At 38.5% G+C, this 12,319-nt stretch overlaps 2 protein-coding genes across 3 annotated transcripts; one reads left to right on the forward strand and one right to left on the reverse strand.

Annotated features, from left to right (window-relative positions):
- The first annotated feature begins 899 nt into the window (after nucleotides 1–899).
- Nucleotides 900–5,538, forward strand: LOC128610521 (uncharacterized). 2 transcript variants are annotated; one of them, XM_053629887.1, is made up of 8 exons: nucleotides 900–1,154; nucleotides 1,243–1,299; nucleotides 1,565–1,621; nucleotides 1,895–2,003; nucleotides 3,252–3,334; nucleotides 3,991–4,050; nucleotides 4,350–4,458; nucleotides 4,553–5,538. In XM_053629887.1, the coding sequence occupies exons 1-8, from the start codon at nucleotides 1,088–1,090 to the stop codon at nucleotides 4,650–4,652; spliced, it is 642 nt and encodes a 213-aa protein (XP_053485862.1). In that variant the 5' UTR covers nucleotides 900–1,087; the 3' UTR covers nucleotides 4,653–5,538. The 2 variants fall into 2 exon arrangements, with proteins under 2 accessions (XP_053485862.1, XP_053485863.1); XM_053629888.1 differs by lacking the exon at nucleotides 1,243–1,299.
- Nucleotides 5,539–6,807: 1,269 nt separating this feature from the next.
- grpel1 (GrpE-like 1, mitochondrial) lies at nucleotides 6,808–11,758 on the reverse strand. The gene is made up of 4 exons (XM_053629886.1): nucleotides 11,503–11,758; nucleotides 10,395–10,548; nucleotides 9,141–9,222; nucleotides 6,808–7,637 (listed from the first exon to the last, which is right to left on the reverse strand). The coding sequence occupies exons 1-4, from the start codon at nucleotides 11,559–11,561 to the stop codon at nucleotides 7,291–7,293; spliced, it is 642 nt and encodes a 213-aa protein (XP_053485861.1). The 5' UTR covers nucleotides 11,562–11,758; the 3' UTR covers nucleotides 6,808–7,290.
- Between the last annotated feature and the right edge of the window lie 561 nt (nucleotides 11,759–12,319).

Consider the following 12,319-nt stretch of genomic DNA (forward strand, 5'->3'; position numbering starts at 1 on the left):
TTGCCCTTTACGCACCGAGATTTGACCGGATTCCCTGACTATTTTAATTATATTGTGCAGTGTAGAAGGTGAAACGTCCAAAATCCTACCGATTTGTCTTTGGGGAATGTTCTTCTCAAAGTGTTGGATTATTCACTGATGCATCTGTTGGCAGATCGGCGAGCCTCGACCCGTCCTTGCTTTTGGAGGACTCTGCCTTTTTTGAATGCTCCTTATGATTAAGGACTATGATTAGATGATTGGTTCACTCACCTGTTTCACATCACCTTCTTATTTCAACTCGTTACAACATATTATTAGTCCTAAATCGCCCTGTCCCAAGTTTTTTTGGAACATGTTGCATGCATCAATTTCAAAATAAACATTTATACTTTTTTTTGTTTGTTTAAATACAAGTCAAAGTACATTTACAAATCACTCCTCTTTGTTTTTATTAGCGTTTTCCATACTGTCCCAACTTTTTCAGAATTGGGGTTGACTATAAAATAGGTATTTTCTTACCTTTGTAGTTGCATACTGTATGTATGATGAAGTGTACAACACGGTCCTCAAGAACAGTTTGTTTTAGAAAACAGACTCTTTGTTGAATTGGTAGGCCAGATTAGGGAGTTTGTCTAAAAAAAATAATCCCATACTGAGAGTGATCTGAGCAGATCTATCCCCCCTCCCCCTAAAATACACATAAAGATGTTAATTAAATTGCTTGTTGATAAACATTGTGTCCACTGTTGATAAATTTACACAACTTTAAATTTCATTTAAGCTTTATACACATTATAGTACAAGATTATAGTTTTAAATCGAAGGATGAAGCAAGCTGAGAACTGAAAAAGCTGTCTCTGGAAGGGAAAATGAAATGGAAAGGTATTTTTAGAACTGCGAGGCGTGCTTCACTTTAGGTGATAACCACAAGGCAGGCTCACTGTTGCAGCAGTTGTGTCATCTCTGACCATTTACTTAAACAAAAAAAAAAATAAATCTACCTCAGTCTTTTCTGCTGTAGCCTTTACCCCAGTCTACCTCAGGTAAAGAAGGTAAGGAACCTTTTACACCATCATCATCATCATCATCACCATCAGCTGCAGCGATGTTCTCTTGTTCCTATTCTCTCCTGCTGGTTCTACTGATCCTTCAGTGCTACACAACGTGCAACAGTAAGTAGAAAACACGCTTTGGTCTTTTTCATGTCGCACATCACTTCCTGTGTTTCTGAACATATGTCTTTTTTTTTTTTAATCATAGATGAAGTAATGACCCGCTTCTGTTTGAGTACAGATACACATTCCCAAACAGAGAAAGGTGGAAATTTATTTCTTTATTTCTTTTTTGCTTAGAGGCTAGCATAAAATGCTGTGATGTACATAGCTAACATACACACATTCTTTATTAACACTGTAGCAGTCAGAGAATTATCCCAACGTGAATATTATGTGAATTCACCTGTTGTAGCATCATTATTATTACATGCAGGTTATACAGGTTATGTACAGGTCAGCACTGGTTAGAGCTGTGATCATTTAAAGCTCGCAACATGTTGTGTAAACGCATGTTGTCTTTCGTGTAGCTACAACTGCACCTCAACAGGAACGACACCACACAGGGACATCGCAGGAAAGTTCACGTAAGTGACAAACGTTTCTTTGGGCTTTTTAATCTTAAATCTATGGGATTGCTGAGAAGACTGTGTCGATCATGGTATTTTACTTGAATTCAGGTTACTTAAGTTTTTGTTCAGCAGTGACACAATTATTGACTTGTTTATTTTTCTAAAGAAAAATTTAAAAAATTAGATAAATACACATCCCTTGAAGTTTTAGATTGAAAATAATCTTTATTTTTTAAAAATTTTTAGTCAAATGACTGAAATCACAACTCACCTGTCATTAACGCACAGGTCCAGACCTGGAGGAATGTTGTATCGATTTCTCTTTTACACTGCCTTCGAGTAAAGCTTCAATAAGACATGAAGAAACCGGAGTGGGCTGTCGAGAGCGTGTCGTCGTGCAAGTTTTTACCCTTTTATATTTACATTTTACTGTTTAATTCTGATTTTACAGTAGCTAGAAACTTTAATCCTAGCTTACATGTATCACTTACAAATAGGAACTTTTTGACCACAGCATTAATGAATTCTCAATTATATTATACTTTATACCATAACTTAGTATACTATTATACTAAAAAAAAATTTTTAGTACACCTGGGTGACTAGGAACAGGAAATTATTCAACCATGACTTCCTGTTTCACAGGGGTATAAATATGAGGTACACACAGGCCAAATCCCCTTAGTCATTCATAACGATGGGTAAGAGTGAGGAATATAGCTGTGATGTGCGGCAAAAGGTTGTTGAGCTTCACAAAATGGGGCGTGGCTATAAGAAAATAGCACAAGCATTGAAAACGCCCATTTCCACCATCAGGGCAATAATTAAGTTGTTCCAGTCAACTGGAAATGTTATGAATCCACCTGGAATTGGACGCGTGTCTATATCGTCTCAACGCACTGTGAAGAGGACGGTTCGAGTGGATAAAAAATATATCAGAAGGATAGAAAGCTGGAGGATCACAATAAAAAAAGGATCACAGCTGGAGAATTGCAGATGTTAGTTGTGTCTTGGGGTCAGAAAGTCTCCAAAACTACAATCCGAAGTCACCGACATCACCACAAGCTGTTTGGAAGGGTTTCAAGAAAAAAGCCTCTACTCTCATCCAAAAACAAACTCGAGCGTCTTCAGTGTGCAGACACTACTGGAACTTCAAATGGGATCGGGTTCTATGGTCAGATGAAATCAAAATAGAGCTTTTTGGTAATAAACATCAGAGGTGGTTTTGGTGCACACAGAGAGGTAGCCATATGGAAAAGTACATAGGAGAAGACTGTTATCTTGGCAAAGGGAGGTAGCACAAAGTATTGACTAAAAGGGGCCAATAATTGTGGCACACCTATATTTAAAAAAAAAAAAAAAATTAGAAACCTGTGTTGTGTTTGCAATTGTTTGATATCCATGAGAGCAGGGTTTAAGAGGAATAAAACACTTGGGCACATGATGTTATTGGAAAATAACCAAGGCGATAAGAGTAACTCTGCTTCATCACTTCACTCAGTATTTTATTCATTAATTCACTTGAAATGATTAGATTATTAGTAATGATTGATTGATTAATTCAGCGTATGCGCAATTGGACTACAGACATTATTAATAATTAGGTTTTAATTTGTTACTGAGAAAAAAACTTTCTTCATTACAGGGAAAAGACCATCACCAGTCTATGTGAAGAGCACGAATGGGTGGAGAAAGTCTTCAAAGCTTATGACTGGTGTCTGATGAAAGGTAAATCCTCCTGCCATCAGTTCTGCTGGAGGATGGATACAATTTTTTTGTTTGTTGTTATGTTTATAATCTGTAATAATGAATAGAAAAGACACATGGTTATATGTATATGGTTTTATTAGTTAAAATTCCTTTTTCCCTAAACATCATTCATATTAAAATGTGAATATGTTTATATATAATAATAATAATAATAATAATAATAATAATAATAAAAAGCATTTGATGACCAAAAAAATCTAAATTTTTAAAGTAAATGTAGCTATAATCTGGACATATACAATATTTACCGTTTACTCTGGGGGATAAACTTAAATTTAAAAAAAGGAAAAAAGAAAAAGCAATATATATATATATTATATATATTAATTTAACTTGGGATTTTGTATAATTGGAAATGGTTATAAAAAGATATACTTTAGAAACATATGTCTAAAAAGCAACATGAATCATGATTTATGTTAAATAGTAATTGTGTCAGGTGATGTGGAGGTGTTTACATCTAATAATTTCCTAAAAAAAAAAAAAAACGGTCATAAATTGACTGTGTGGACACTTGGCATAAAACAGTTAATATAAGAACCGTGATACTTTAAAACACGAAATTATGTCTAAAGTGTATTGATTACTGTGTATTTTCTTTCTCCTAACTCCAGGTTACGCAGCTAAACAGGACAGCTGTGAAATTCACCCCTTGTCCGTCAGTAATTTTTTCGGTAATTCACAAAGAAAAAGATCAACCTCATAATTTTCCAAATATTTCCAACAGAGATCCATTTTCTTTTATATTCAAAACCTACAAACAGAAAACAAAGAGAAACACTGTATGGAAATGAAAATGGCACCAAATAGACCAGTCACAATTAGGATTTAATATACAGTTGTTACACTCACCATCCACTTTAATAGGAACACCTGTACGCCTGGTCATTCGTGCAGTACAATGATTACTTTTGTATTTTGACCTTGAATTACTGTTCAATCCTTAAGAAGCCTTTTATTATCTAACACACAGATGCAAAAACCGCAGACGACTGCTGTTACCTGTTCTGTCAAACTCCAGCCAAAGTCTTTACGACTCAAGAAGAAAAAACACACAACCTCTGTGAACAAATCAGCTTCAAGTAAGTTCTTCTTACCCCCTCTCCACATTCGCATGTCGACTACTGATATAACGTTGGGAAATTTAGCTTGACTGAAGACGTCTATTCTCTGCAGTGTTACCCTCCGTACCACAAGTGACTGTACAAGAAACCACAATAGTTTGGCTCGTGAGTTCATCAGAACAACTTACAACTGCCTGAGGTGGGCTTTCTGAGATGTTGTTATCAGCTGAAAAGCACAACCTAAACTTCAATCCTCTCTCCATTAATCAGAAATGAGTCTGTACTGAGACAAAGATTTTATAAATCACCTCTGATGATAAACCTTGCTTGAATGAATTTGAGATTCTGTAAACCACTTTATAGCAATATATGCTGTATACATATGCGACTTTACCATGTCTATTTCCTGAATTACAGTTCGATCATAAAACCAAACAAAAAGCAACAACTAGTGTCACAGACCATTGCAACCATGCTTGGACCCCTCGATCACTGCTTGCTGATATATTTAAGTTGTATTTTGCTTAACTGCATTTACAAACCTGCCTATTTGTTTATCAGTAACACATGACAATGTGATTATTAAGCATTAATGTCACTCATTTGTGTGTGTGTATATTTTTATATATACAGGATATAGGATTAGAACAGTGGTTCCCTACCGTTTTTGTCCTTCAACCTAAATTTGTCTCCCTGAAGATGATAAGCAGGCTGTGTCTTAATCTTTTGTGTTGAAAAAGTTTATTAAAAACATATTTACAGCTTTAATCTATGCAACCTTGCCTTGTTTGGTTTTATGGCCAAATGTTATGGTTTTCCTGTTTTGCTTCCAAATGTCTTTTTAAATAAACCCTGGCTTCGTACTTTAACTAGAAAGCTGCTTCACACATATCACACACTTGGGAAAGGGTCTGGCTTTGTCGTGATCTGTGCACATAAATATTCATCCCTGTACTTACAGAACTTTTCCCACTTTGGAGCTTTTGTTGACTAGCTTGTGCAGGTTCTTCCTCTTGTGACTTTTGTTTTACTGATGTGTCCATCCGATGGATTGGCACCCTGTCCAGGGTGTACCCCGCCTTGTGCCCAATGCTCCCTGGGATAGGCTCCAGGTTTCCCCGTGACCTTGAAAAGGATAAGTGGTATAGAAGATGGATGGATGATGTGTCCATCCGTTTTAAGGAGTTGTAAAGATTATGCTTTTAGCTATGGAGAACATATTTTTTCTAGCAAACACTGTAATTTACATTTTACTCTCACATGCTAAGCTGGTTTTCATACTGGGCCCGTCGCTGCAGTCCGGACCCAAGTGCGACTGTTCCCGGTGTCCACCCACAGCGTCGGTCTGGTTCCAGACTCTACCGATTGATTCTATCGAACCCCAGTGCATTTGCATTCATCGCATGTCATCACAAATGTGCACGGAGAACACAACGTGACTCGCCATATTTTTTGTTTAATTATTTTGGTGCTATCACAGTATGTCCAGCGGTGGACCTCTTCTGTGTCCCACAACATTCCCCTGCCACTTATGGTACACGTCTTGTGGAAAGCCACCTTAGAAATACTATCGAATTACTTGATCCAGTCCTCCTCTATCACGTTTTACATCTGAGGCTACGATAAAATGCTATAGTTTTAAGGTTTCTTTTCTTACTTGTAAAAATATATATTATTAAAATGTAACATTGATGATTTTTAATAACGGTCTAACAAACCTTATGTAAGACCACCCTGACCTGTTGGGGGTTTGCGAACCCCTGCTTATTAGGAAACCTTGGATTAGAAGATACAGTAACAGCAGTAAAGTGAATTTCATTTACTCATCTGTTATCTCGCGCAGAAGTGCCAAGAGGATGGGTGCACAAGGAATCGGGAATCTTTGTGACGAAACGTCGTGAACCCATTAGGTGTGTATTTTAGTAAGGGAATCGGAGAGATATTGTTCCAAACGCAGCTTAAACGTAAAGTATAAAGCATCTGATAAATTAAATCTTCTACACACTGAAGACGAGATCGTGCTCCACAACCTCTTCCTTGAAAGTATACTTAATTAAAAAGCTTCTGAAAGAAACCGAGAAACATTTTCTAAAAACATCATCTTGGTTTCATGTACTCACGTCTTTTTTTTTTTTTAATAAATCGTCTCCTTTGAGAAAACGGCTGCATCTGACAGATATAAATTAACAGCATGACTAAACAGACCAGGTTCTTCCCACTGATCTAGAATGAGGTGACTAGAATTTCTCAGGAAAGCACAGTGCATAAACATAAACAGAAAGCTAATTAACAGGTACGCTGTAATATAATGCTCAGGAACCACGGATTCACTGGAGCAGGTGTGAAACTGATGATATGTTCAGTGAGCATGTTCTATCATTTAATCTGACAGCAGGTGGTTAGAGCAGTGTGTGGTGGAGACAAAAGACAGGACAAAAGGCATTTAAATATCTGAATATACAAAGTCACGGACGTACATTACTACAGCTGATTTCACAATCATTTTCTTGGACCCCCCTTTCCCCCCCCCCATTGCTTAACAGCATCGTCACAAACGCGTTCACGCTGACGTGCCTTTTCGTCACATGCCATGTTTTTAGACATGCAACTTTTTTCTCAGATGTACATTTACAATCCTAAAACAAAAACACTATGAATGTTACACGGATGAACAAAAAATCGGGTTTGCTTCACTCTCACCATCTTCCACCTCCAACATTATTATATAAACTGTGATGACATTCATAGAGGAATTCAAATCAGTCCACTATCGTCCGTCGAGTTCAGGCAAACCGCATCGAACCGGAAAGCAGAACCAGACTAAACCTGGGCTGTACCGGTTGAAGGTTTTCACGGAGCTTTGACCACGCCCACGAGTGCAGGTCGCAAGGTGCGGCCATGCAGCTTGTAGCCCACTTTGGTAACCGTGGCGACGGTGCCAGGTTCCTGGCCCTCGAAGGGTATTTGGAACAGCGCTTCGTGCTCGTACGGGTCGAACTTCAGCCCGACCGGATTCAGTTTCACCAGGCCGTGTTTGGTGAAAACTTTCTGGATCTGCACCTGCGTCATCACCAGCCCGTCGTACAGGTTCTTCAGGTGAGGATTCTGCGAGGTCACTTCTGCCTTCGGGACGCTTTCCGTCGCCTTCTCCAAGACGTCCGCCACCTCAAGCAGGTCTTTACAGAAACCCTGGATTCCTTGGAACCGTCAAAGAGAAAAAGAAAGCAAAGAGAAAAAGAGAATTAGCCAGAGATGTTGATGTTTATTCAATATTTAGCAGTCCGTCCAGGATCGCATAAATTATTCGGAAGAGCTTCCAATTTTACAAAATGACCGCAGATTCTGGCCGAGACGCGTCATGTGACGTCATCACAACGCGCACTCAGCCAAAACCGTCTTCGATTCATGTGCGTCAAACATGAGTACAGCTAAAAAGGTCTCATTTACCAACAAACATCACTGTGAAAGACGTGCAAAATTATTTTGCCAATTCAAACACAAAAACCGCACAAGTCACATTGCAAATTTTTTTAAAAACCTGCAGAGAAATCAAGTATTTTTGGCTACAACAATCACAAAATAAAAATAATATATAAATAAAACAGCGAAATCCTGTACGGACTGATTGAGGACAGGAGTCAAGGTTTATTTCACATTTATGAATAAAATCAGCATTCATTCTGGTTCGTTCTTTATTGAGAAAATAAATAAAATTAGTATTAGGTGGAATTGGGATTTATACCATTATTAGGACAGCTAGCAAATTAGCCCAAGGTTTATTCTACAGTCTCCGATGTTAGCACGACATTTATTCCTGGTCGGAAAGATTCAAACAAAGGTTTATTCCTCACTTAGGACAGGAATACAAATCATCTTTATTCTGCATTTGAATGACTGAAAGGTCAGTGAGAGATTTATTCCGCATTGAGGGCAGGAGTAAATTTAGGGCGTTTTCACACCTGGCTCGTTTGGAGCGTTTGTTTCGGAACGTGGTGCGTTTTGTCCCTTGGATCGGTTTAGACATACTCGGATCGGCACCAAAACAATCGGCCTGAGACCACCTGAGCATGCTGAGAAATCGACCCAACCTGTATATAACGCCGCATGATGGAAACTTTCACACAAATACCCATAAACAAAATATTTATGGGGATTTTATGTTACCATAGGGGAAACGCTATATGGATTAAATACGTTGACAAGCGATAGATATACTCATAACCATGAACGTCTCTGATAGATCTCTGGTGACGAATTTTGTGGATGAGCAGGTCAAAACAAAAACAAAAGCATGCTTATTCATTTTAAAATGACATGCAATGTTTCTTCTCTGAAAAGGGTGAATTGCAACGTCGATTCCTGCTCAAACTGATCAATTATAATAACTACAGCTAGAAAGAACGCCACAATAAGATCACGGAGCTGCTATATCCATCTTGAGCCGGCCCGGAATATAAAACAGGCGCACTCTGACCAACGAGAGGACAGTTTACAGTTTGAAATGCTGTCTTGTGAAAGCGAACTGAGCCGAGGATAAAATGCGACACTAAAAGTTTCCGCCTACTGGCATGTTTCTGGGAGGTAGGAGGAAACCGGAGAACATGGAGGAAACCCACACGGGGGAGAACATGTGAAACTCCACAGAGACAGTAACCGGAGCTCAGGATAAAACCCAGGAACCCTGTGATTGTTCTTCTTACCATAAAGTTTAGCGTCATCTACCAGCTTCTGACTCCTCTGTCTAAGGTTCTCAGTGTCTGCCAGCGCTCGCTTGTATTTATCCTGAAAGCACACACAGACACACACACACAATTTATTTGGCAGTGTTATAAGTCTATTCCCTCCCCTCCCCCCCTCTTTCGGCATCGCTAATAAATATAACTAACTGCTAGTATCTATATATTATCTAAACGCTAGCTAAGTATTTTAAGTTCACGTAACACCGCAGCGCCCCGAGTTCTGGATTGTGATTGGTCAGAAAGTGTTGATTCATTTTCCATAACAGCAGGTCGGGCAGTAATGAACGCGCTGGTTCTACTATGTTTCTATAGCAACAGCTCATTCATAGGGACGTGAACGACAGACGCTCCACTAATAATAAACAGAAATTTTTTTTAATAAACAGAAATTTTTTTTAATAAACAATATGTGTGTAATCATTGATTATGGTGACGTTTTCAGTGAAGACAAACGTGCTTATTTAACATTTCACGCAAGGAGTCTCCGGTGTCGGAGGTAAAGCTGTAATGGAGTTTACGCTTCTTTGTGGTTTCTCAGTAACATGACAAGCTCCTCCGAACTTCACCCCGATCCAGATCTGTATCTAGGATATGAACACCCACCTGTTACCAAGCGGCGAAAGCTAGTTACCCAAGCGGCTTAATTTCTGACTGAGCTCTAACTCTGCTTTCAAAAATATCAAGCTGTCATCTTCCCTGTGCAAAACTTGGCCTATTTTATTGCTGTGCAGATAATTATATTCTTCTGTGCTTTTGTAACGTCTTCATGGTTCTTCACCAATTATATCGATGTAGCTGACCTCGGGCCAACGCGTCATATCATCTACCCAGTCATTAAACTTTGATGGGTGAGGTACTGTCAAAAGACGGTGATCGCGACACTAAAGTATTGGCACTATGGAGCCATTTTGGAAACATCCAGACTGGAAACGTAAGACAGGCTCAGGTGTGAGCCAGGTGAGACTTCGGCGTTCAGGAAGAAAGTGGATATGAGGAATAGAACACTTGATGGCATGCTGTTTTAGGAAAATAATCAACTTCTGGGTGATTAAAGTAAATCTGCTTCATCACACCAAACCATTCACTACAACATTTTGCTGTAACACACACACGGCAGGTTTTTCTCCCCATTCTTACTTTGAGAGAATGCCACATAATAAACCATGATAAAAGACAATACAATGCAATTATGGTGATATGAATATTTCTTCATACCGTTAGATCCTTCAGCTGTTCCTCTAGCTGGACTTTCTCCTCGACTAACGTTTTATCAGTGGCGTTCTGCTCTGCTTTCTGAGCTGCACTTTCTTCTTCTGGTCCGCCTGAACTCTTCTGCTGTGCCGCCGTGCACAGGAGCCGCGGCGTCCTCCTGAACAAGCAAACAAAACACACATATATATCGATTAATGCTGAACTTTGATTGCACAGGGCGTCCAGAAGGCCAGCAACCAATGGAAGTAGACCTGTATGTGCTTCGTTTTATGTTTACTACATACGCTGTACATGTTCACTCTTACACCTTACACATTTTCTCAGCCACTCGGTCGTGTTTTCGACTTTGACCGATACCCTGCAGATGTGAATAATGACACCATGGAGGTCTCTGAATGCCCTCAGAGCGCTCGCTGTGGAAGAGGTAGCCTTTGTAGGGACTAGGCCACAACCACGATCACTTCAGAACAGACCACGCCATCATTCAGACCTTCTTACAACTAATTTAATACAACCAGCCTGCTCCTTATGATCAGCTCCACATATTTATAATAATAATAATAATAATAATAATAATAATAATAACAACAACAACAATAATAATAAATATATAGTTTTCACTATCATACTTTCATTAGAAACGATTATTATTATTAATAATAAAAATAATAATATTCTGCATTGACAATTTTTTTTAACAAATTTAAACTTTTTATATAATAAAATTTGAAAATTAACATTTTCTACACAATAAGGATATTTTCCTATCATTAAAACTTAATATTGTTATGAAGGGACACTTAAAAAGTATTTGAAAATATAAAATGCACACAACTGTCTGGCTAAATAAGGCTAAATCCTAAATGGCTGTCCATCTGCTATATAGGGCACTATGTAGGGCGCAGAACCCAATTACATAACACTAAGTGAAGCACACTTGTATAGGGAAGAAGAGGTGCATTTGGGATACGACCCTAACTTAGCTAACGGCTCCGACTTCTGAATGACTGAAATGAACACAGAAACAAGACGTGAAGTCTCCGTTTAAGTGTAAAATCATTTTAAGACTCAGTTTAAGTTTAGTTATATTAATATGAAAGATAAAACGCACCTGGAAAGCGAAGGGGTTGTTAAAATGTTCCTCACTGCACGCACACACAGACCCGCCATGTTTAACTGGAGCTCTCACGCGCTGGTTTGCACATACAGAGGACAACTAAACCTTAGGGATGAAGCGAAATGTGGGCGGGACGCACCAGCCAACCAATAGGCATCGTTCGTGGTCGTGACGTATAGTGACGTGTGCTTTATATCATCCAATCAACCCCCATCTTGAACGCGTCTACTTCCTGTAGTTTGGTTGCAACGCATTCGAGCAAGGGCGAGTTTTCTGACGGCTGAAAACTGAAGGTTATTCTCCACAGCACGCTTATTAGTCACAATCCACACATTCCCCTACTTAGTAGTGCACTACAAAGGGTGCAGAAATGTATTAGTTTACACCTTAAATAGTACACTAATGTAGGAAGTAAAGCATGGATTAGGATTCAACCAGTGATTTAACCAGACAGGGGCTTTACATCATTTTTACATCATTCAAGAAGCTAATGCTAACTCATTTTTAAAAATAAATACATTTATATATATATATATATATATCTTTCGTTTAATCTTTTTATTTATTAAAACAATTTTTTTTTAAAAAACAAACTGGTTAACCTGAAAATTAATAAAATATATATATATATATATTTTTTTTCAAATCCCAAATACACACATACAGCCATAAATCAGTCATAACATTAAAACCACTGACAGGTGAAGGCAATACAGTGGCACCTGTCAAGGAGTAGGATTTAGTTATTAGGCAGCAAGTGAACAGTCAGTTCTCGAAGTTGACATGTTGGAAGCAGGAAAAATGGGCAAGC

The sequence above is a fragment of the Ictalurus furcatus genome, chromosome 7, assembly GCF_023375685.1.
Source record: "Ictalurus furcatus strain D&B chromosome 7, Billie_1.0, whole genome shotgun sequence".
Lineage (NCBI taxonomy): Eukaryota > Metazoa > Chordata > Actinopteri > Siluriformes > Ictaluridae > Ictalurus > Ictalurus furcatus.